This window comes from Mustelus asterias, chromosome 10 (assembly GCF_964213995.1).
Source record: "Mustelus asterias chromosome 10, sMusAst1.hap1.1, whole genome shotgun sequence".
Taxonomy (NCBI): Eukaryota; Metazoa; Chordata; class Chondrichthyes; order Carcharhiniformes; family Triakidae; genus Mustelus; species Mustelus asterias.
Genome location: NC_135810.1, coordinates 82685972 through 82709217, shown reverse-complemented (window position 1 = coordinate 82709217; position 23246 = coordinate 82685972). Strand labels below are relative to the sequence as shown.

General features: G+C 39.7%; 1 protein-coding gene across 2 annotated transcripts in view; it reads right to left on the bottom strand.

Moving 5' to 3' along the window:
- Positions 1-23246, bottom strand: part of elmod1 (ELMO/CED-12 domain containing 1) — a 38845-nt gene that overhangs the window by 8863 nt on the left and 6736 nt on the right. Inside the window, exons 1-8 of one of the 2 annotated variants that reach the window (XM_078222050.1) lie at positions 20887-21004; positions 16467-16612; positions 15481-15509; positions 10130-10227; positions 8334-8463; positions 3965-4098; positions 3786-3854; positions 2991-3014 (exon numbers count right to left, since the gene is read on the bottom strand). In XM_078222050.1, the coding sequence (XP_078078176.1) occupies positions 2991-3014; positions 3786-3854; positions 3965-4098; positions 8334-8463; positions 10130-10227; positions 15481-15509; positions 16467-16611 (629 nt within the window). In that variant the 5' untranslated portion in view covers position 16612; positions 20887-21004. Of the gene's footprint in view, positions 1-2990; positions 3015-3785; positions 3855-3964; positions 4099-8333; positions 8464-10129; positions 10228-15480; positions 15510-16466; positions 16613-20886; positions 21005-23246 lie in introns of those variants that run through there. The other variant, XM_078222049.1, reaches the window with a different exon arrangement.

Genomic DNA, 23246 nt, shown 5'->3' with positions numbered 1-23246 from the left:
TATACAAAGAGTCTTTGAAGATTGGTTGGGCAAAAACTGGGCAAATGAAATATGAAAAAATATTAATATCTCCATTTTGTTAAGAAAAACAGAAAAGTAGGGTATTATTTAAATGAAGAGAGGTCTGATTGAAACAGAAGTTTCTGAGGGGCTTTGACAGGGAAGATGCTGAGAGGACATATCTGCTCATGGGGAATCTAGAACTAGCAACATTGGAACAGGAGTAGACCATTCAGTCCGTCGAGCTGCCCATTGAGCCTACGCTGCCATTCAATTAGATTGCGACTAATCATCTATCTCAATACCACTTTCTTGTGCTATCTCCAAATCCTTTGATGTTATTAGTATCCATAAGTCTGTCATTGTCTTGAATATGCTCAATGATAGAGCTAGGGGGCACAGTTTTAAAAGAAGGGACCTCCCATTTAAGACAGAGACGAGGAGACAGTTCTTCTTTCAGCCGGTTGTTAGTGTTTGGAATTCTCTCCCCCAATGGGCAGTGGACGCTGTGTCCTTGAATATATTCAAAGCTGAATTAGAAAGATTTTTGATTGACAATGGGCCAGATTCTCTGCCCCCTGGTGGCAGAGGTGACTTGCCATTGGCCACCAGCGGGATCTTCTGGTCCCACCGATGTCAAGTGTTTTCTGTGGCTCATCCATCCCTCCGCCAGCGAACCCACTGTGTGGGGAGTACCTTCACCGGGACAATAAGATCCCACCAGTGGGAAAGGCTAGAAAATCCCACCCAAGGTGTTCAGGAAAGAAAGCAAATGGGGAGAGGTGGCAGTATTAATAAGAACATTGCATACTGGGTAGAGAGGATAACCCAGTGGGGTCAAGGATAGAAGGATAGAGCTGAGGGACAAATAAAAAGGGTGATCATATTGCTAGGTGTAGTCTCTAGGTCACCATCTAGTGAGAAGGATGTAGAGGAACAAATTTGCAAGGAAATTAGAGACATGCAGAATTATAGAATAGTCATAACGGGGGACTTTAATTACCAAACATAAACCAAGATCGTAGTATTGCAAAGGGCAGAGATAGGCAAGAGTTCATACAGTGGGTTCAGGAAAATTTTCTACAGCAGCATGTTTCTAATCCATGAGGGAGACACTGTTAGAACAGGTTCTTGGGAATGATTGGGCCAAGTGGATTTAGGGGACAGAAATTATTGTATCATAAAGGTTTAGGCTGGCTATGGAAAAGGACAAAGAATAATCCAGAGTTCAAATAATTAACTGGGAGAGAGCAACTTAATGGGGCAAGAACAGATTTGTGCTGAGTAAACTAGAATCAAAGGTTGGCAGGTTAAAATGGTAGCTGAACAATACCTTCAAAGAAGAGATACTTCAGGCAAAGTTGAAATATATTGCCTTGAAAGGGAAAGTTAGGGCAAAGAAATTCAGAGCTCCTTGGATGACAAGAGATAGATATTAAGGTAAGGAAGAAAAAATATGCTTAGGTCAGATAAAAGCAAAATCTCTTCCGATTTTCTTTGCTCTTAGCTGTGCCGAAGGATCATCCAGACTTGAAACGTTGGCTCTATTCTCTCTCCACAGATGCTGCCAAATCTGCTGAGATTTTCCAGCATTTTCTGTTTTTGCTTAGGTCAAATGTCAGGTAGAAAGTTCAATTAAGGTTAGATTATCAAAAATTTGGTCAAAGAGGTTGATTTTAAGGTATGTCTTAAAAAAGGAAAGCAAGGTAGAGAGGATCAGAGGTTTAGAAAGGGAATTTCAAAGCTTAGGACCTCGGCAACTGAAGGCACTATCACCATTGGTAGAGTGAATAAACAGGAACACTAAAGAGGCCAAAATTAGATGAGCACAGATGGTTGTGGGGGTGGAGTGGATTAGAGATAGGGAGGGATGAGGCCATGGAGGAATTTGAAAATAAGGATGAGCATTTTAAAATCAAGACAGTGCTTGACCAGAAAGTAATGTAAATCAGTGAATACAGTGATGTTAGCGTAAGGTGACTTGGTACAAGTTAGGACACAGGAAGACTTCAAGTTACAGAGGGTAGAATATGGGACACCTGCCTTGGATTGGAATAGTCAAGTCCAGAGAAACATACATATCATAGAATAAGGGTTTGTAATGTAATGAATAAACCTGTAGATATCACAATAAAGTGATAAATAAATTGCAAAAATTGGATTGGATTAAGATGATTGAATGAAGAAAGAGGGAAGTGGCAGTGGTAAACTGCGAAGGGGAGGGAGCAAAAGGGGCAGTTTGCATAAAGTGGCGAGTGAGAAGTAAGTTAACAAGAGTGAGTGAATAAGGGTAGTGAGTTAGGAGGAGGATTTTGGGCCAGTTAAGTTCATGATAGCCAATAGGATTTTCATGCAAAGAATTACAGGTCAAGAACATTGCAAATGCATGTTTTGCAAAAATAAGTAATGAATTCAATAGCAGTAAACTTATTAAGTCAGTGTCCAAAACAACAGAATGCCATTTTTGGGAATTCAGTTCCACAGCCCATTATCTAATACTTCAGAGGTTGTGATTCTACTTTGCCTTGACATAGTTTGGAGTATTTATTTTAATAGGTTTGAAGTTTATAAATTATTTTAGAACAAATTAGAGTGATCTTATAGCCGTGATTGTTAGTTAACATTGTAATTATTCAGGTAAAATTCATAAAATCATCAGAAATTATCACACTATCCATCACATTCCTAAAAGTAACACAAACTATTTTGGAATTCCTTCCTTATAAAATATAAACTTATTAAGGGTTGGTGATGTTAGTGGCATGCCAAAATACTGACAATATTTTAAGGGACTTGGTTTAAAATCAGTAACTGGATTAAGAGGCTATTTCTTTGTCTTGGGAACATTGATTTGTTACAGTCAGATATACATACACTTTCAAAATAGGTTTCTCAGCATCCATGATTGCCCATAAAGAATGGCTATAAAACAGAGATCAAATGCAAAGCAAGATACATATGAATAAATGAAAATGAAGTGATAGTAGTACCTTACATCTTCTTTGGTTAGTTCCCTAGAATGAAATGATGAAATTAAAATAGGACAGTGGTCAATGAATATGATATTATTACAATATATGAAGAACATAATCCACAAGACAGGAATCAAATGAAAACATACATTCAGAATAACTAGTAAAAAAAGTGTGCATGCATGTGCATCTGTGGAGGTCAGGGGTTGAAATGTTGTATATTATATTTGCTAAGTTGTTGAATTTATTTCAAGTAGCAATCTCAGGATCAGCATGTTTTAAAAACTGATATTTTTGTTTTGTTTACACAATTAAAAAAATTATTTTGGGTGTGTTTCGGATGTGAAGGATGACAATATTACATTGATGAGTAACTGAACTCATCATTGTAATGTAACGAATACTGTAATATAGTTGTCACTGAAGATGATCACTTCAACTATATGTTAATTTAGCTTTGCCAGATAACACATGACTCACAATTTCACCTTTTACCTTCTACTCCAAAATAGGTCTCCCTAATAAATTAGCCCATATCCTCATTGTTTTAGTTTGTAATATTCAACACTGTATTTCAGTGAGATGACTCAATAGACTTTTATTTGGAGTTGACCTTCAATAATATTAATCTTGCAATTCTATACAAAGAACTTTTCAGTGCACTTTTAACGACAGAAGTGTGGGTGCAGTGTTACAGGTGTGTTGTTGATGATGGGAGCAAAAAGTCATACTGAAGTAAACCATTGAAATTGAACTCAGAGGCTAATGACAACACAACGTTAAATAAAGCATCTGACCAAAAGAGTAAGTTACCTGTACTTTGGTTGGTGAGAATCAAAAAGAACTTGGCGAGCAGTTGTGTTGTCATGTTCTGCAAAGAAACTGAACCAAAAAAGTGAGAAAATTTATATAGCTTATATAATTTATAGACAAAAGGCAGGAGAGGAAAGAATTAAGAGAGTTTTAAAACATTGCTTATAATTTATACTTACACCAAGTTATATAACCCCAACATCCCCATTCCTCTGAAGTCAGTCTTTGGGTCTTCACCTTGGAAACCTATTTCACACCATTGCTTGCTAATTCGACCACTCAACGTTACATCAGGGCGAAGGAAAGTCCACAGCTAACAAGATTCGTAGAAAACAAAAAAATATTCTGCACAAGTTGCCTTATTGAAAATCAAATTAAAATAGGAAGATGAATAAAGAAGATAGTATGAATCCAAGTTCAATGTCCCATCATCAGTGTCTGCATGGCATAAAATACAACTAGTCCTTGTTTGGCATGCCTAATGTGTTCCCTCCCCCTCCCTCGCCGGTAAAACCTTACTGGCTACCATGAACCCAACTGTCCCAAAATCCTCTTCCTAACTTGCTACCCTTATTCACTTAATCTTATTAATTGACCTCTCGCTCGCCATTTCACACAAACTGCCCCTCTCACTCCCTCCCTTCCAACTTGCCGCTTCCTTCTTGACCTTCCCACTTCCCTTCACAGACCCTCTCTTTTCCTCTGGCTTGCCACTCCTCTTGATATTTCCCTCTTCCAACCCTCCTGCTCACCAGCTCCCCTCCCTTAACCTGCTTACCCTTTCCCACTTGCCTCTTTCTTCTCTTAACCTGCTCCCTCCATACAGCTAACCACTGCCCTCTCTTGATTCCTTTGCTCGCTCTCACTGCAAAGATCCTCTTCTAAGCCCTCGCTCACAGGAGAGTGAAGCAGCGTGAAGGAACTAAGGGTGTCTGAAGAGGGAACCGGAGGGGTCAGCAGGGAAACAAAGTGGCAGGGTGTTTAAAAATTATAGACTAAGCATACACAGTAACAAAGCTCTTGGAGTATCTGTAATAACCATACTGTAATACATCTGTAATAACCATAAAATGAAAATGGAGGCATTGCTACTCAAATAAGTTTTGTCTATTACAAAGAGCACTAAAACAAAAACACATTATTAAAACATGCTTCCAAAGGTGAATATATAATGTTACTTTAAAAAAAACTGCTCTTTATGATGCAGGAAATGTGAATATTATAGGTCACAATATTTACAGGAAGGGAACCAGGGGTGAATATTTTAAGGGGTGAAGGAGGGGAATGAATGAGGGACCCAAAATGCACGGACAACATGGATCTAGAGCCTAAAATGTTCTCACTCAGCAACCAGTTGGTTTGACAGGTTGGTTGGCTGCTGGGCCGAAAACAAGCAGTGGAAGAAAGAAATCCAGAATTGGAAATCAGGAGAGAAGTTGATTAATCACTGCAGAAGATTTGCTGGAGGGGCTTGGCCCAGATTTAGTGCTATTAAAAGCATTTAACTGCTTGATTTTGATTTGATTTGGTTTGATTTATTATTGTCACATGTATTAACATACAATGAAAAGTATTGTTTCTTGCACGCGATACGGACAAAACATAACGTTCATAGAGAAGGAAACAAGAGAATGCAGAATGTAATGTTACAGTCATAGCTAGGGTGTAGAGAAAGATCAACTTAATGCAAGGTAAATCCATTCAAAAGTCTGACAGCAGCAGGGAAGAGGCTGTTCTTGAGTCGGTTGGTACGTGACCTCAGATTTTTGTATCTTTTTCCCGACGGAAGAAGGTGGAAGATAGAATGTCCACAGTGCGTGGGGTCCTTAATTATGTTGTCTGCTTTGCCGAGGCAGCAGGAAGTGTAGACGGAGTCAATGGATGGGAGGCTGGTGTGTGGTGATTTGGCCGCTCCTGCTTTTGATTTTCACATTCAGTTTCCTGAGCTCTGGGAAACTTGACCAGTCAGCATTAAATTTAAACTGATGCCAAAAAAGCAAGAACAAACCTCAAGTTATAAATTACAGGTATGCCCCTCCAGAGTGGATTACTTAAATGCTCACAACCTCACCTGCCAGTCTTGATGGGGTTAAAATTTCACCAAAAATGGTTTTTAATTAAAGGAAGTAATACTATAGCTATTACTTCAAAATGTTTCCTCGTTTCTAAAAGTTATTCAAGGATACCTGTAATTCAGTGCTAAACACGGATTAGTAGCACATGGGCATTACATTTTTTTAAAAAGGGAAAAATCAGTCGTTCTTTCAACATGAAATCCAACTCATTACACTTGCCAAGTTCATGAAATGATTTTTTTGTCCATCATAAGTTCAATACAGGAATACTTTGGATGTTGGAAATATGAAATGAAAACAGAAAATGCTGGAAATACTCAGCAGATCTGGCATCTGCCTTCCCTCTGCCCCCTCCCCCCACCTTTTTTTGGATGGCAGTTGTTTGTTGCGATGTAATTTTCTGCATTTCGACCTTCCTTCGGCCCATCTTTTGTTTTGATAGTGGACCTATTACCATCTCATTTTACTTCAATTCATTATTCCTTTTGTCATTATTCTTTCTGCCTTTCACCCTATCACAGACCTTCCTTTTCATTCTTTTCCCCCTCCTTTTCGCTGTCTCTGTACTTGCTTAAAATATTCAATTTCTAATTTTTCTAGTACCGATCAAAGATTTTGACAAGGAAATTCTTTTTCTCTCCACATAAGCTGCCAGACCGCAAGTATTAGCACTAATTTCTTTTTTTATTCCAGTAAAGACTAGTTATTTTAATGGAATGAGGCACAATGTGGAAGATATAGAGGGATTTTTTTTAGAAATCAGGAAAGCAAAGAGAGAGTATGAGTAGATACTGGCAGCTAACAGAAAAGGGAATCCAAAAGTCTTCTATAGGTGTATAAATAGCAACAAGGTGGCAAAAGTAGGGTTGATTAGGGATCTACCAGGGGATTTGTGCATGGAGGCAGGGGCCATAGCTGAAGTTCTAATTGACTACTTTGCATCTGTCTTTAGGAAGAAGATTTTGCCTAAGTCATGATGGAAGAGGAGATAGTTGAGATGCATAATGGGTTACAATTTGAAAGGAGGAAAAAGATAGGCTGGCTGTACTTCAAGTTAAATCACCAGGACTGAATCAGATGCATTCAAGGATACTGAAAGTAGTAAGGGTGGAAATTGTAGAGGCATTGGCCATAATTTTCCAATCCTCTTTAGATACAGATGTGGTGCCAGAGTACTGGAAAGCTGCAAAAGTTGCACCCTTGTGCAAAAATAAGAGGGCAAGGTTAAGCTCAGCAACCGCAGGTCAGTCAGTTTAAAGCTTATGGTGTGGAAGCTTTTAAAAATAATAATTCAGGGCAAAATTAAGAACTTGAGAAAATGTGGGTTAATTAAGGAAAGCCTGCATGAACTTCTTAAGAGTGAATCATGTTGCTAACTTGCTTGAGGATGATGCAGTAAGTACAGTGTACATGGACTTCCAAAAGGCATTTGATAAATCCCACAGAAAATACTTGTGAGCAAAGTTAGAGCTCATGGAATAAAAGGGACAATAGCAATATGGGTACAAAATTGGCTGAGTGATAGGAAAATGAGACCAGTAGTGAAAAGTTGTTTTTTCCAGACTACAGGATAGCTTTTAATACGTCAGTGTTATTACCACTGTTCTTTGTGATATGTATTAATGACATAGACTTGGTGTACAGGGCACAATTTCAAAATTTGTGGGTGACACAAAACTTGGAAGAATTGCGAGCTATGAAAAGAGCATTGTTGAACACCAAAAGGACAGACAGGTTGGTAGAATGGACAGACAAGGGGCAGATTAAATTTAATGTTGAGAAGTGTGAATGTTTTTGTTTTGATAGGAAGGATGAGGAAAAGCAACATCAAAATAAAGAATACAATTCTAAAGGGGTGCAGGAGCAGAGGGAGTTGGGATGTGCACAAGTCAGTGAAGGTGGCAGGCAGGTTGAGAGCACAGTTAAAATAGGATATAGGATCCTGGTCTTTATAAATAGAGGGAGAGAGTACCGAAGCAATAAAGTAATGGTAGACCTGTAGAAAACACTGTTTTTACTTCAACTGGATTATTCCATCCAGTTCGGAGCAACACATTTTTGGAAAGATATGAATGCATTCGGAAGGAAAAGATTCATGAGAATAAAGTTATTCATTCCTGGAACCAGTTACATATATAGATTGGAGAAGCTGGGGATAGTTTCCTCGAGGAAAATAAGGTTGAAAGTAGCTTTGATAGAGAGACCTGGACAAACAGGGAGAAATTATTCCCATTGTTGGATGGATCAAAAACCAGAGAAAACTTATTTAATGTGCTTGAAAAAAGAAGCAATAGTGACATGAGGAAAGCTTTTTTTAAAAACGCAATGTTAGGGAATGGAATGCAGTGGTGGAAGAGGATTCATTGCGACTTTCAAAAGAGAATTGGATCATTATCGGAGGAGGAAATATTTTCAGGACTACAGGGAAAGACAGGAATATGTACGGCGATCTGCGATCTCTCTGTCCACTAACCTTCAACAGCGTTTCTTCATGGTGTGGATTTTCTGAATCATACTGATCTCTGCGGAGTTTTTCAACTTCTGCAATCAGTTTTCGATATCCTACAATCTGTAGGAGACAGGCTTGCAGAGAAATCCCAAACCTCGGTAGAACAAAATAACAGCTTTTAGGTTGTTTATATTGAAAGACTGAAATAGTATTTACGCACATACTATTCTTTTTGTGCTGTAGCTAAGCAGCAGACAGTGCAGCACTTTCCCTAGCTTGTGATAATAGTACATTGTTAGAATCATAGAATCCCTACAGTGCAGGAGGAGGCTATTTGGTCCATCAAGTCTGCACCGACCACAATCCCACCCAGGTCCTATTTGTGCCACCAATGGAGAGATCGGGTCACGATTTAGCATCTTAAATGAGCTCCACCTGCCTTGAGTATAGGCCTCATCAACTGCCTTGATTGATTGATGCCTTATTATGGCAGCTGGGAAAGTGATTTTAAATGAAGATTTTAACTCCTAACCTCATCAATTTCTTGCCCATTATAAATTATGGACCTTCCCTTCCTGAGTGGGATTTAACATGGAGCTTGTTAACTATTTTTAAAAGGCTCACACCGAATCAGCCAGAAGTTGAACCTGGAATCTTCTGATCCATAGTCAGACGCGTTAACCAGTGCGCCACCTCCATGTACACACCCCTGCCCCTTCCCTGCCTGTTGTGCTTCCAGTGGGGATGTGGAAACAGAGGAGGGGTTGGGATTAAAATCAAGATAAAGACTCAGTGACCCGAGTTAAGAAGGGAAACAAATTCAGCCACAGTTCTTGCCACAATTGCTAACCTGAGATTCCTACTAGCCAGTGTGCGTGGACAAAGGATATACAAGCACTGGATCCAGTTGGCTGTGATACCCTCCATGTTTGAATCCCAATTATCATATACCATCTAAAGTCACATGAGGCAGAGTCTATTATTGCAGAGTCATTATACATCTTTAAAAGGGAATTAGATGTTGTTCCAATGGTAATTGAATGGTAAGGGATTAAATTACTTGGGTAAGTTAATACATACATCATAAAAGCCATTTATTAATTGTTTGAAATAAGAGGCAGATACACAAATTTATTGCTCCTTTTCCTTCCATCCTCCTTCCCCACCTTCTTATTTGTTTTATTTCCCTTCTATCTCCTCTCCTTCTTCTACTCCTTCTCCACATCACTCCAATTGCCTCCTCTCTTCTATGAAGGTGTAACACTGCTTGACCATGAAAATTTAAATTGAATTTGATTACCTGCATGAAGTGCCATGAAACTGCCTAATGTAATACTGCATTAATGATTTAATGTTTAACATGTGATGCTTCAAAAGTGCACTCTTTGGAAATATAGAAAAAACCTCATCCTAAATTGGAACCCTGGGAAAACATCTGCACCCCCATGGCCACCACTAACTTCTTTGGGCGATCCCTAGCCTCTTTTGTATGGTTGAGGTTGCCTCCTTTCCCAGCAAACAGATCTACTATGCTCACATACAAACAGGATTGGTGTAAATGCCTTAAACATCATCAACAAATTTAAGATTGCTTTTTGCAAAACAATTCTATATTCAGCAACGAATATTTCTAACCTGAAATTCAATCCTGGATATATTCATTTCAATGAAAAGTAATGCTTAGTGACAGATGTAATGGAATGGCGTGTGTGAGGATAATCACTGGTTTATATCATGTACAAGATTTTGTACTTGTACTACATTGTCAAGTGTGCTAAAAGATCATAGAAAGTGCACAGTATAAAGCCAAATTTCATTACTGTGGATTGGTATCAGGATTAATTTTTTTCAGTTGCATGATGTTATCCACAGTCCTCTCGATATCGTCTATATGAGCGACCACAGCAGACTGGAGTAGCTGCCAGACAGAAAGAGAATAGATTAAAGATGGACAACCAAAAATATACAGTAAACTGCAAGTAAAAATGCTTCAACAAATTTTAATTTTAAGCAAATTTTTATATGTGGCCAAAAATAGTGGAGAATCGGAAGATTGGGAAAACTTTAAGAAACAACAAAGAACGACTAAGAAAGCGATAAAGAAAGGAAAGATAGGTTATGAAGCTAGGCTAGCTCTAAATATAAAAAATGATAGTAAAAGATTTTACAAATATATAAAAAGGAATAGAGTGGCAAGAGTGAATGTTGGACCCTTGGAGGACAAGAGGGGGGATTTAATAGTGGGAAATGAGGAAATGGCTGAAACTTTAAATAAGTTTTTTGTGTCGGTTTTCACGGTGGAAGACACAAATAGTTTATCGAATATTAACGATAGAGGGTTGGTAGGAGGAGAGGTACTCAATACAATTAATGTTACCAGGGAGGCAGTGCTTGGTAGACTAACGGGACTGAAGGTGGACAAGTCCCCGGGCCCGGATGGAATGCATCCCAGGGTATTGAAAGAAATGTCAGAGGTAATAGCGGATGCGTTAGTGGTTATTTATCAAAATTCGTTGGATTCTGTGGCAGTGCTGGCGGATTGGAAAACAGCTAATGTTACGCCGCTGTTTAAAAAGGGAAATAGACAAAAGGCGGGTAACTACAGGCCGGTTAGCTTAACGTCTGTAGTTGGGAAAATGCTGGAATCCAGCATTAAAGAAGAAATAGCAGGCCATCTGGATAAGAATGGTTCGATTAAGCAGGCGCAGCATGGATTCATGAGGGGAAAGTTGTGCTTGACGAACTTGTTGGATCTTTATGAAGCTGTGACTAGTGCGGTTGACGGAGGGGAACCGGTGGATGCGGTGTTTTTGGATTTCCAAAAGGCGTTTGGTAAGGTGCCTCACAAAAGGTTGCTGAAGGAGATTGGGTCACATGGAGTTGGGGGTAGGGTGTTAGCGTGGATTGGGGATTGGCTATCCGACAGAAGCAGAGAGTCAGAATAAATGGGTGCTTTTCTGGTTGGCAGATGGTAACTAGTGGTGTGCCGCAGGGATCGGTACTGGAGCCTCAACTATTTACCATTTATATAGACGATCTGGAGGAGGGGACTGAGTGTAGGGTAACAAAGTTTGCAGACGACACAAAGATAAGTGGAAAAGTGAATCGTGTGGAGGGCGTACAAGGTCTGCAGAGAGATTTGGATAGGCTGAGTGAGTGGGCGAGGATCTGGCAGATGGAGTATAACGTTGACAAATGCGAGGTTATTCACTTTGGAGGAAATAATAGCAAATTGGATTATTATCTAAATGGAAAAAAATTACAACATGCTACTGTGCAGAGGGACCTGGGGGTCCTTGTGCATGAGACGCAAAAACCCAGTCTGCAGGTGCAACAGGTGATCAAGAAGGCAAATGGGATGTTGGCCTATATTGCAAGGGGGATAGAATATAAAAGCAGAGATGTCTTGCTGCATCTGTACAGGGCATTGGTGAGGCCGCAGCTGGAATACTGTGTGCAGTATTGGTCCCCTTATTTGCAGAAGGATATACTGGGCTTGGAGGGAGTGCAGAGAAGGTTCACCAGGTTGATACCGGAGATGAGGGGTGTTGATTATGAGGAGAGACTGAGCAGATTGGGTTTGTACTCGTTGGAATTTAGAAGGCTGAGGGGGGATCTTATAGAGACCTATAAGATAATGAAGGGGCTGGATAGGGTAGAGGTGGAGAGATTCTTTCCACTTAGAAAGGAAGCTAGAACTAGAGGGCACAGCCTCAAAATAAAGGGGGGTCAGTTTAGGACAGAGTTGAGGAGGAACTTCTTCTCTCAGAGGGTGGTGAATCTCTGGAATTCTCTGCCCATTGAAGTGGTGGAGGCTGCCTCGTTGAATGTGTTTAAATCACGGATAGATGGATTCCTGATCGGTAAGGAAATTAGGGGTTATGGGGATCAGGCGGGTAAGTGGAACTGATCCACTTCAGATCAGCCATGATCTTATTGAATGGCGGGGCAGGCTCGAGGGGCTAGATGGCCTACTCCTGCTCCTATTTCTTATATCTTATGTTCTTATATCACACAAGCTACTGTACCCCTGTTTAGTTTTCAGTGTTGTTATAAATTGTACATAAATTGAAAGATATTTCAAAATTAATGTTTATACTGCCTGCTAACATTGATGTTGAATGTAGAAAAACAAAGCTTACTTATTGGCATCTGCTTACATGCCTCTGATTACTATGAAGTTTTGACCAATAGAATTAAATATGACTGCCCTGGAATGTCCAAACTATGCCAGTGATTCCTGGTATCCAGCTGAGGCATGGTTCCTAATAGTTTCAGTTTGAAAGTATTGAGATAAAATAACTTAGTACATTCAAGATAAGTAGCATCAGTAATGTACAACAAGCAACCAGCAAACAAGGGGTGGAGCAGCAAAAATAAGATGGACAGGGGAGCATGAAAATGGTTAGAAATAAGGAAGGTGGTGAATCGGCAGCCAGTGAAATGGTGAATGAGGAGCAGAGAAGTGATCATCTCTATGCTGTTTGTTCTTAGTTGTTTGCAATTTTCCTTGGTAGATGGAAGTATTTTTGATATATCAAGTAGGGGGGAAAGGGGTAGTGCAAACTGATAGTCCTTGAAAATGATCACAATGGTCGATTAATCCTGTCCATTGGGTATAATGTAGGTTCCACAGCATCTTTGTGCTGCCTGCTTAATTACACGATTGCTGCTTGTAACCAGTACTAAATGCACAGTTGATGGGCTGCATCGATCATTGCCACACCAGTAGTATTATTCTAAGTTCTTGATCTGCAGATTAGGCTTTCTGTATCTCTGTCTTATCTTGCTTGCTGCTCTTTGACTCTCTGCTTTCAGCACTTTCATCCCTGGCACCCTGAGGTTTCCTGCCCAAGTTGGTTGACCTCACCCAGCTGCACACTTTAAGTCTAACGCATCTTTTTCAGCGCTTTCTGGAGCCTGAGCAATTCCTAATGCTCTTGTTAAGGTAAGTTCTGCCTGTTAATAGTTCTTTTTATATGGTGAGCTTATTTTCACCACAAACCAACCTCTCTCTTAACATCTCATTGAGTGTCAATCTGAATTCACATTGTTCAGCTAACTGTCTTAACTGTGTCACGAACACTGCTATAATTCCCTCTGGGTTTCTCACTGTAGAATTAAATTGATATTATTGCATTATCACTGATGGCTTTAGGCAATAGTGCTCTATGGTCAGTTCAACCAGCTGCTTGCATGTTTTTGCACCTGGGGCCTCTGGAGAAGTCAGGCTTCGAATTAGACGATATGTTTGAGCCCCCCCGCAGGCTGTTTAAAGGATTACTTTCTGCTTTTCCTAACCCGCCCCCCAACCCCAATTTAATTGGTCCTAAAAAATAATCACAGATGCTTCACATATTGGATCAATTGCTCTGTTTCAGAGTCAAATGGTTCCAACTTCCCAATTAAAATCATTTGGCACTTAAGTTGTTGTAGTAGTGTTTCTTAAAAAAAGGTTGATTCAAAGACTGTTCTCCTGAGTTAAAACAGATGACAGAAAAAAATTCCGATTTTATCTCGTCACTAAATGAAATAACTGTGAGGAATTGACAAACAACAAGACAAGTAAACAAACAGGAGGCTTATTTTGGAAAAACTATATACGTTGGACAACAATAAGCTTGGAAACTCAATGACTCCCAGACTCCAACTGTCAACAACCAACTCGCGATTGGCTCGATGGGTCATGTGATCTCTGATAAAAGGGGCACATCACCACAGCCAGCAATACAACTGAAACCACTGAAGATCATATAATCCCTACAGTGCAGAAGGCCATTTGGCCCATCAAGCCTGTACCGACAACAATCGCACTCTATCCCCATAGCCCCATGTATTTACCCCACTAATCCCCTTGATGCTAAGGGGCAATTTAGCATGGCCAATCCACCTAATCTGCACGTCTTTGGACTGTGGGAGGAAACCGGAGCACCCGGAGGAAACTGACGCTGACACGGGGAGAATGTGCAAACTCCACACAGACAGTCACCTGAGGCCGAATTGAACCTGGGTTCCTGGTGCTGTGAGGCAGTAGTGTTAAGCATTGTGCCACCATGCCGCCCACAATACATTATTGATGAGGATGGGATGACAGTATTCTCATTTCTAACCCTCCTTTTCACACCACATTTTCTTTTCATCCTAGAATCTTTGGACATAAGCTACAGACAGTTTCAGCATGTACCTCTTACTTTGCAACCCCTCCCCGCAACATAACTTTACCCCTACTTTCCTTTCAGGTACCCCAAAATTGCAACCTGGCCAGGCAGTGTAGGAAGACCGAGGGAATAATGAAGAAGATACACTGCCACTTGATTTCATACTTGCAGCTATTAGCTCATATTCTGATACTTCACCTATCTTAGATGATGGTTTAGAGGTGAGATCTGCACATAGTAAGACACTAGGCAAAAGAACACAGCAGACAGAACTAGGGGCAGGTGAAGGCTTACTGAATGGCAGGGTTGCACAAACGTGCTGTGCAGAGGAGTCAAATAATGATTTATGATTAAGGCTACAGAAGGCGACTGATGGCTGTACATAATACGTACTTGGTGCATTGGGGGCATAACTTGGCATGGTGGGCATGAGAGACATGAAGGGCAACAGGTGTTGTGGTGTGTGTGGTTGAGGGACGGGGGGGAAGATGAGTTGGGAATTTTGCTGATTCGCACATGAAAATCCAGCTCCTGGACTCCAAAGATTTAAATTACGAGGAGAGATTACACAAATTATGCTTGCATTACTGAAATTTGAAAGGTTAATGTGTGATTTGATTGAAGAAGTTTAAGGTGTTGAGGGGAGCAGATAATGTAAATGGAGAGAAGCCATTTCCAGGATTTGATGCATCATCTAAAAATGAGAACTTTCAGGAGTACAATTAGAAAACAATTCAACACAAAGGTGATAGAAATTTGAAACTCTCTTCAGCAATTGATAATTGATGCTTGACCAATTGTTAATTTTAAATCTGAGATTGAAAGATTTTTGTTAAGCAAAGCTGTTAAGGGACGAGGCAAAGGCAGTCACTTGGAGTTGTCACAAGTCAGCTAAGATCTCAGTGAATGACAAAACAGGCTCAGAGCTAAACACTCCTATTCCAATTAATTCATATCCGGATATAGTTTTCGCATTAATAATAATGCAATTGCATGCAAAGTATTCTACTTACTTCATTCCTGGAGGACTTTAACGATTCCTCTGGCAAGAAAAATAACAAAATCAAATTATTATACAGTGTCAGACAATTCATACTGAGCTGGAACTGTGGAGATGCTAATCTCCTGCCTGTCATTGTATTAGCAATGTTTAATAACATATTTACTGCAATCTGCTCTCATCCTTTCACTGCAATTTATGCCAAAACAGTGCAATTAGTTTCAGAATGCAGTTGCTGTTGCATCTGAGAATGAAGCAAACATATATAAAATGACGTGTGGAGCCAGGGAAGCACCATGAGAGAGTTAAGTAGAATGCCATTATTTTTAGGAAAGAACAACAACAGGGTGGCCGAATGTGAAGGCCCTTGAAGAGGAAGGTAGAAGCATCAGAAATGATTAAAAACTGATATTTCAGAGCAGCAAGCAACATTTTGCAGCAAAAATGTTGACTTTACATCCTTTAAAGCTGAAAACCCATAAGTGATTGCCAAAAAACTGTGTTCCAAAACTCCATTTAGTTTTCCTTGGCTGCAGCTGAGGGTCCTTTCATATGACACTGACAATGGCCACCTCCCAACTTGTACCAGCGGCTTCAAACAATCAATTGAAAGTGGAATTAATATCAGCACTGCCAGTCAAAACAGGTGGTGATCTTTTTTAAACATTGCATTACATAACTAGAGCATATAATTAGCTGAAATTTAAAGTCAGTTTGAATAGTACAGCAGGAGTGAGTGCCAAGATGGGTTTTGCATCTTACAATTCCTTCTAGAATGAGTTTACTTATCAGAAGGCAGGTAGCAAGTGGTAGCAATGTTCTCACTATGGGAATGCCAAAGAACGAATTTGTAAACAATCAAGATGCCACTTGGGATGAGGGAAACATATCTCCCAATAGTTTATGAATAACAGGACATTAGATAAACATAGAAGCTCGTCATCTGCCTTTTGTTCTCAGCCGAAAAATGCTGGCCAGTGAAAAAGAAAGGGCACCTACCTATTTTCAATGTCCTTTCAGCTCCAGGCTTCCTGCTGTAGCAGATTCTTTGCAGCTCACATTTTCCTGTTATTTTTCGTAGGGCAAATTTGAGAAAACGCCACAGACATTTGCAGTAAATGTACAGACACAGTTGCACCAACATCCTGCAATCAAACAATAAAAAAATCAAAAAGCAAAACCACTTCCAGAGAAGACTGTAGTCTTCAATAAATATAAAATACATCAACAACCTATGATTTAAGAGCTTGCATGTTAATTCATGCTGAAATCTGCATTTTTATTTCAGAAACAAAACACAGTATTAAATATTGAAACATTGTTTTTCGCAGTTTATGTCAGAATCATTTTTCCAACAAGACTGGGAATGCCCTGGTGCGATATATCAGAAATTTATGGAATCCTGTCAGCTAATCTGCTTCCCAACTTTTATGCAGCATTACCAGCAGCTGACGTGACAGGGAATCCAGAGCTAGGGTCGCCGACCCTAGCTCTGATGGATTCCCTGTCACTTCTGCTGCTGATTTGACATATTCCTGGAGGTTTCATCACATGACCTCCTGCTTCCAATCACCCTGCCATATCCTCTTTTCTCCCCACTTCCAGTAATCTTATAATAAACCAAAATGTAGAAAGGAAATGAAAAATATCCACACCATGTTAATAATTGCTCCTGGTTTGCCATGAGCATTGTCCAAGAAATCAGTCTTTGATTACTGGAAATGCCATGACAACCCCAGCCACAACTGTAAATTCACTTTACCATAATTCATAACAAAACTGAAGCAATACTTTACAAGCACACTTTATTGTAAGATTAAGCATTAGACAAGAACACATTCATTCAATTTAATGAAATTATGATAAATTTAATGAATTCTGCTATCACCGAAGGTGATGCTCTTTTTCCTTTTAAATGGTCACGTTTTTTAATTCGTCTTATTTTGCTGTCCTAGACTGATACTACACACAAAACCATTCAGTTCACTGCACCTATGCAAGGTCTCGGAAAGAGCTACACAATCTGTCCCATTCCCTAACTCTTTCCAAACATCCCTGTGCCTCTTCCTTTCCATGATTAATCTGATTCCCTTCTGAAAATTACTGTTGAATCTATCAACAGAATCCCTGATCATACTTCTACACCCTTCCCATTCCTCTTACTTGTTCTGTTTGATCTTGCTTAACCTCTCTTATAATCCTCCCCTCCCCATCCAATGGATAATTACCTTTCTTTCTTCCCAGGCTACAAATAACTTAAAACTAAGAAGGAAAACTAGTGATTGGTTCCCAGACCACCATTTGCCTGTTAATTCATATTTACCTCATGTTAATTCCATTACTGTTGTTGGGTCAAAATCCTGGATCTCCCTCCCTAACAACGCTGTGGGTGTACCTACACCACTTGGGTTGCAGCAATTCAAGAAGGCACATCACCACCACCTTCAAGGGCAATTAGGGACGAGCAATAAATGCATGCCTAGCCATCCACACCCACATTGCATGAATTAATAAATGATGGAATGCTATCTACTCCGTAACCTCTTCCTCTGCAGCCTATGCACTTCCTCTTCTTCCACCACATAGTGCTCCTGCTCCTCAGTTTCTCATTTCTTAGATCAGGGCAAAGGTTATTCACTCATCCTAGCCATGGTGAACAGTGTGCAACATACCAACACAAATCTCAATACCCATTCAGCTGATTACTGATGGGTCCCTCTAGAGTAGTCCAGGCAGTGGAAGCTGTCAATTGTATGCTCTTATGGTGTTTCTTGTTACGGCATGGCTCTCATTTTGTACGCGAATGTGTGTTCCAAGCCGGAGCTATGAGCTATGCCAATGAGCGGATAACCCTTGTCACCCAGTAATCAGCCTTTAAATTGCTGTGGTGTGTCAAATATAGGTGGATCAGAAAGAAAGAATTGTGACCACTGCCAGGATAACAGACTTTTATCAATAGGATGCATTGCCTCTAGATTGAGGCAGTTTTCCTTACTGCAAAATGAAGTTTGTACATTGGTCAACACTGTTAAGCATCACCTGTTGCTGCTCAGGAACCCCCACTTTGGCATTGCAGTCTCTGGTTTGCTGGAGAGGAAAATAGGCTCAGAAGATGCATAATTTGCTGGCCTCTGTTTTGTCTGGGCTCTCTTCATCAGCTAAGCTTTTTGTTTTTGCTCGTCTCTCCCAGTGCCCTTCAAGAGAGTCAACTTCCAGCATCTGTCTCCTAGTTGTCACGGTTAATGGGCTCGGGGGGGGGGGGGGGGGGGGGGGGGGGGGCGGGGGTTCTAGCCTCCTCGTGGCACCTTTCTTGCAGTGGCGCACCATTTGCAAATGGCGGGATCTTCTGGTCCTGCTGTTGTCAAAAGGATTGCCCATTGACTGCACCCCACACCTCAGGAAACCAACGACCGGGATGTACACTCGGCAGGACCAGAAGATCCTGTCGGTATGAACAACTGGAAAATCCCAGCCAATTGGAAAATATTAGCCATCTTCATATCTCACTTGCAAGTGTCCTTGTGGCAAAGGTATGGACACAGCGGAGGTTATGACCCAGTGGCCAATTCGCTGAACAGAAGGTTTTTGGGTTTATGGCTGTCATCCATCCACTGAACATGCTGAGCCATTTTAGACATCATTGGCTTAGTAATGTGTATGCTGATGAAATTGGTCTGGGGTGCAGCCAATGGGCAATTCCTTTGACAGTGATGAAACCAGAAGATCCTGTCGCTGGTGATCGGTGCACTGTCTCCCACTGCAAGAAAGGTGCTGTGGGGAGGCTAGAAAATCCCCCCCACCACCCCCCACATTGACTCTGATAAAGATTGACAATTTGTTCCCATAATGAGTTTTCTCCCTATACTACATGTCTTGGCTAAGAATGGATCCTTTATGAAAGATTTCAATTTCAAAATCCATGTTGGGACAAACGTTGGGACAACCATTAATCAATCATCCATCCCTCTGCTCCCTAACCTACATTGTCTCCTGGTCAAGTAACATTTTGATGTTAAAAATCCATCCTGTTGACCAAATCACTCCATAGCCTCGCCCCTCTCTATTTCTGTAATCTTCTCCAGCCCCACAACCCTCTTGAGATATTTGCATTCCTTTAATTCTGGTCTCCTAAGCATCCCCAGTTTTAATCATGCGGCCACTGGTGACTGTACATTCAGATGCCTGGGACCCATGCTCTGGAAAACCCTCCCTAAACCACTCTGCCTCTCTACCTCACTTTCTCTTTTAAGATGCTCCTTAAAACCTACCTCTTTGACCCAGTTCTTAAGCATGTGATCTCATATCCCGTATCTGGCTTGATGATACATTCAGTTTAATAAAGCTCCTGTGAAGTGACTTGGGTTATTTTATTACATTAAAGGCACTATAAGTTGTTGTTTACTTTCGCATCAAGTGTGCACTGGGATTGGATGAGATGCAACCAAGGATATTGAAGGAAGCAAGAATGGAAATTGTGGAGGCATTGGCCATAATCTTCCAGTCTTCTCTAGACTCAGGGGAGGTGTCAGAAGACTGGCGGATTGCAAATGTTGCGCCCTTATTCAAAAAAGATTGTAATGAAAGCCCTAGCAATTATAGACCAGTCAGTTTAACAGTGGATTAGTATCTAGAAATAGTAATCCCATGGAAAAATGTGGGTTGACCAAGCAATTCTCAAGGGGAAATTCTGTTTAACTAACTTGGAGTTTTTTGAAGGGGTAACAGAAAGGATCAATGAGGGTGATGCTGTTGATGTGGTGTATTTGGACTTTCAGAAGGCATTTGATACAGTTTACAAGAATGGTTCCAGGGATAAGAGATTTCAGTTATGAGGATAGATTGGGACCATTCTCCTTGGAGAGAAGGAAGCTGAGAAGCGATTTGATAGAGATGTTCAAAATCATGAGGGGGCTGGACAGAATAGATAAGGAGAAACTGTTCCCATTCGTAAAAGGATCAAGAATGAAAGTGCACAGATTTAAAGTGATTTGTAGAAGAAACAAATATGATAGCAAAAAACTTTCACACAACAAGTGGTTCAGGGCGCTGCCTCTAAGTGTGGTAGATGCTGGTTCAATTGAGGCATTCAAGAGGGCATAGATGACTACCTGAATAGAAACAAATATGCAGGGGTACGGGGAAAAGGTAGGGGATTGGCACTAAGTCATAATACTTATTTGGAGAGCTAGTGCAGACATAATGGGTTAAGTAGCCTCCTCCTGAGTTGTAACAATTCGGTGACTCTGAGCAAAGTTGATTATTCGACATGTGTCTTGATAAACATTTACAAAATACACCTCAGGGATCAAAATAATTAAACATGCATTATGGGTTATTATATAACACAATCAAGCTCAACAGATAAAACATGTGTTAAACAAAATGGATAATTGGTGGAAGGATGAAGATATTTTCTCACTTGTCTCCCTCTTTAAGTTGTCCAACATCAAACCTGATAATGCTGATGTCCTTGGGTCAGCCAAAGGAAACAAACAAATAGAAGCCTTGGATCAGGGTTGCCACTAAATAGCAAACTGTTGATTGCACTATAGACCCAAAGGAAATAAATGTTTTGTGGATCAAATTTTTAACATACAAAATCTAATACACCAAGAAATTGCTTTATGCACCTCATCATTCAAATTTCAGTTGAGAATCATCACCATCAATATTGTAAATTATTCCCAAGTTATTTGCTATGCTGACACAGATCCAAGTTCAGTAAAACTTGCAGATTCTCCTGTTTATTAATTTTCTAAGATTTGTCATGATTTTTAAATAATTTTTACATGATGCAATGGGAAACTTGCAAATTTGACTGTTAAAGCTGTAAATAATAGCGTTTTTAGACTTTGCCTGCTTACTTGCTTCATCTCACTAAATGTTTCTGTCTCCTGAAAGATTAAAGACGCACACAGTTAGGCACTCCTGAAAGACACAACATCCAGTTCACGTTAGAAGGGATACTATTTGTATGTCTCTGGATTATGACGGACATTTACCTATGAGCAGTATGGTCTGATCTCCGGACACAAGGAGACTGCTTACAGGAATGACTTGTGCTGTTGAACTGAAGGAACTATCAGTAAAACTTAGAACATGTTTATTTATAGTTATTGGTCCAGTAAATCATTAGTCAGAAACTAAAACAAGATTTGTAGCAGGTTATTAAAATACAAGATATTTTAAACTGTTGAAGAAGAGCTGCAAGGATAGATATTAGTTGGAATGCAGTTTCTTTTTCTGTAATAAATTATCTAAATTGGAGGTTAGGGGTTTAAAAAATTCTGATAGCTTGGAGCTTTCCCTGATGGCTTAGTGACTTTAGATGTGTTGTTTGTGCTATGTTGATCTTGGACAATGTACTACAACTGATCTCACTATCCTTTGGATGAGGAGAGAAAGAAAAAATCACCAGCCATGGTTCTTGCTGTATTTGCTGTTCAGTAATAGTAACTGAAACTTACATCGAAGTTGAGCAACGACAGAATTTGACTCGGTTGTGATGCTTATGCAGTTAAATACCCTACAGACAGTCTCATTAGATTAACTTGGTTTGAGTACTGGAGAGCACTTGCTGTTCTTTAGGCCATACCCTTGCAAAGCAAAAGTATCGATGCAGTAGGAGAAGGTGGATAGGGGATGAAGGAAGGAAATTAGGGAAGAAAACAATAGCCATGTGCTTATATATGTAAGCATCTTGTGTACCAAAGTATTTATATAGAAAATTTATATTAACAATTTCACATTTATCACAAAGGTAACTCAGACTATACTGATACATAAAATGTGTAAAGCACATTACAAAGTTGACTATGTATTTTATAGTTCCCACTGAATGTAAAAATCTACAGTTGCTGCTGGTGTAAGGACTACATAATCATTTGTTAATAAAAAAAATTCACCTTCTCAGTAATGTTAATTCAATCGGTTTTCACAACTCTTAATTTTTTTTTACATACTGCACAGAATTTTCATACTTTCATCACTAGCCTCTCATTTCTGTTACATACTGCAGTATAAACCAACATTGGATTGGTATCATTGCACTTTTACTGATATTTTTATTCAGCACAGAAATGTGATGGAAATTAAACATTAAAAACCAGAATGCAAAATTGATACAATATTTGAGATAAGTATTTTTAAATCTGGAAATCAATTTTTCTTTAATAAGTCATATGATGTTGCTACTTAGGAAGTGAAGATTTTTCTAGATTCATTATGTTGGTTTCAAACATTCTCATCTTGCATAAAGCATTAACTAGATTCAGGGTAAATCTTCATCTAACAATCAGCTTCAAATCTATCTCAATAAGGATTCCCTTTTACACCAATATGATATTACTATTTGTGACAACAGCCACTCTTGTGGCATTTGAGTGAGTCAACTAATTCTGGGCAGTTTTGTGATTGAACTCACATCTGCTTGGAACTGGATTGGGAATAGCCAAATTAGTACTTCGACAAATTTAACGAAGATATTTTAATCTCACCAGTGCAAGATGGTTTGAACTTAAATTACAAATACAACAGTACTGTTTTAACCCACCACACGATCAACGCTACAAGTGATTGACAGGGTTTCTGATCAAGTTGCCACAATTGCAAAAATGCTAACAACATGCAGGAAGGCATTTTTAATTGTTTCTAATCTGCCATCAGAAAGTTTGTACATTTTTTGGACTCTAAAATTAAATAATCATTCAATCTCTCACACGTTGTCCTGTATATTCTAACTGTTTACATAATACTCAGATGCACAAAGAAGCAATGGGC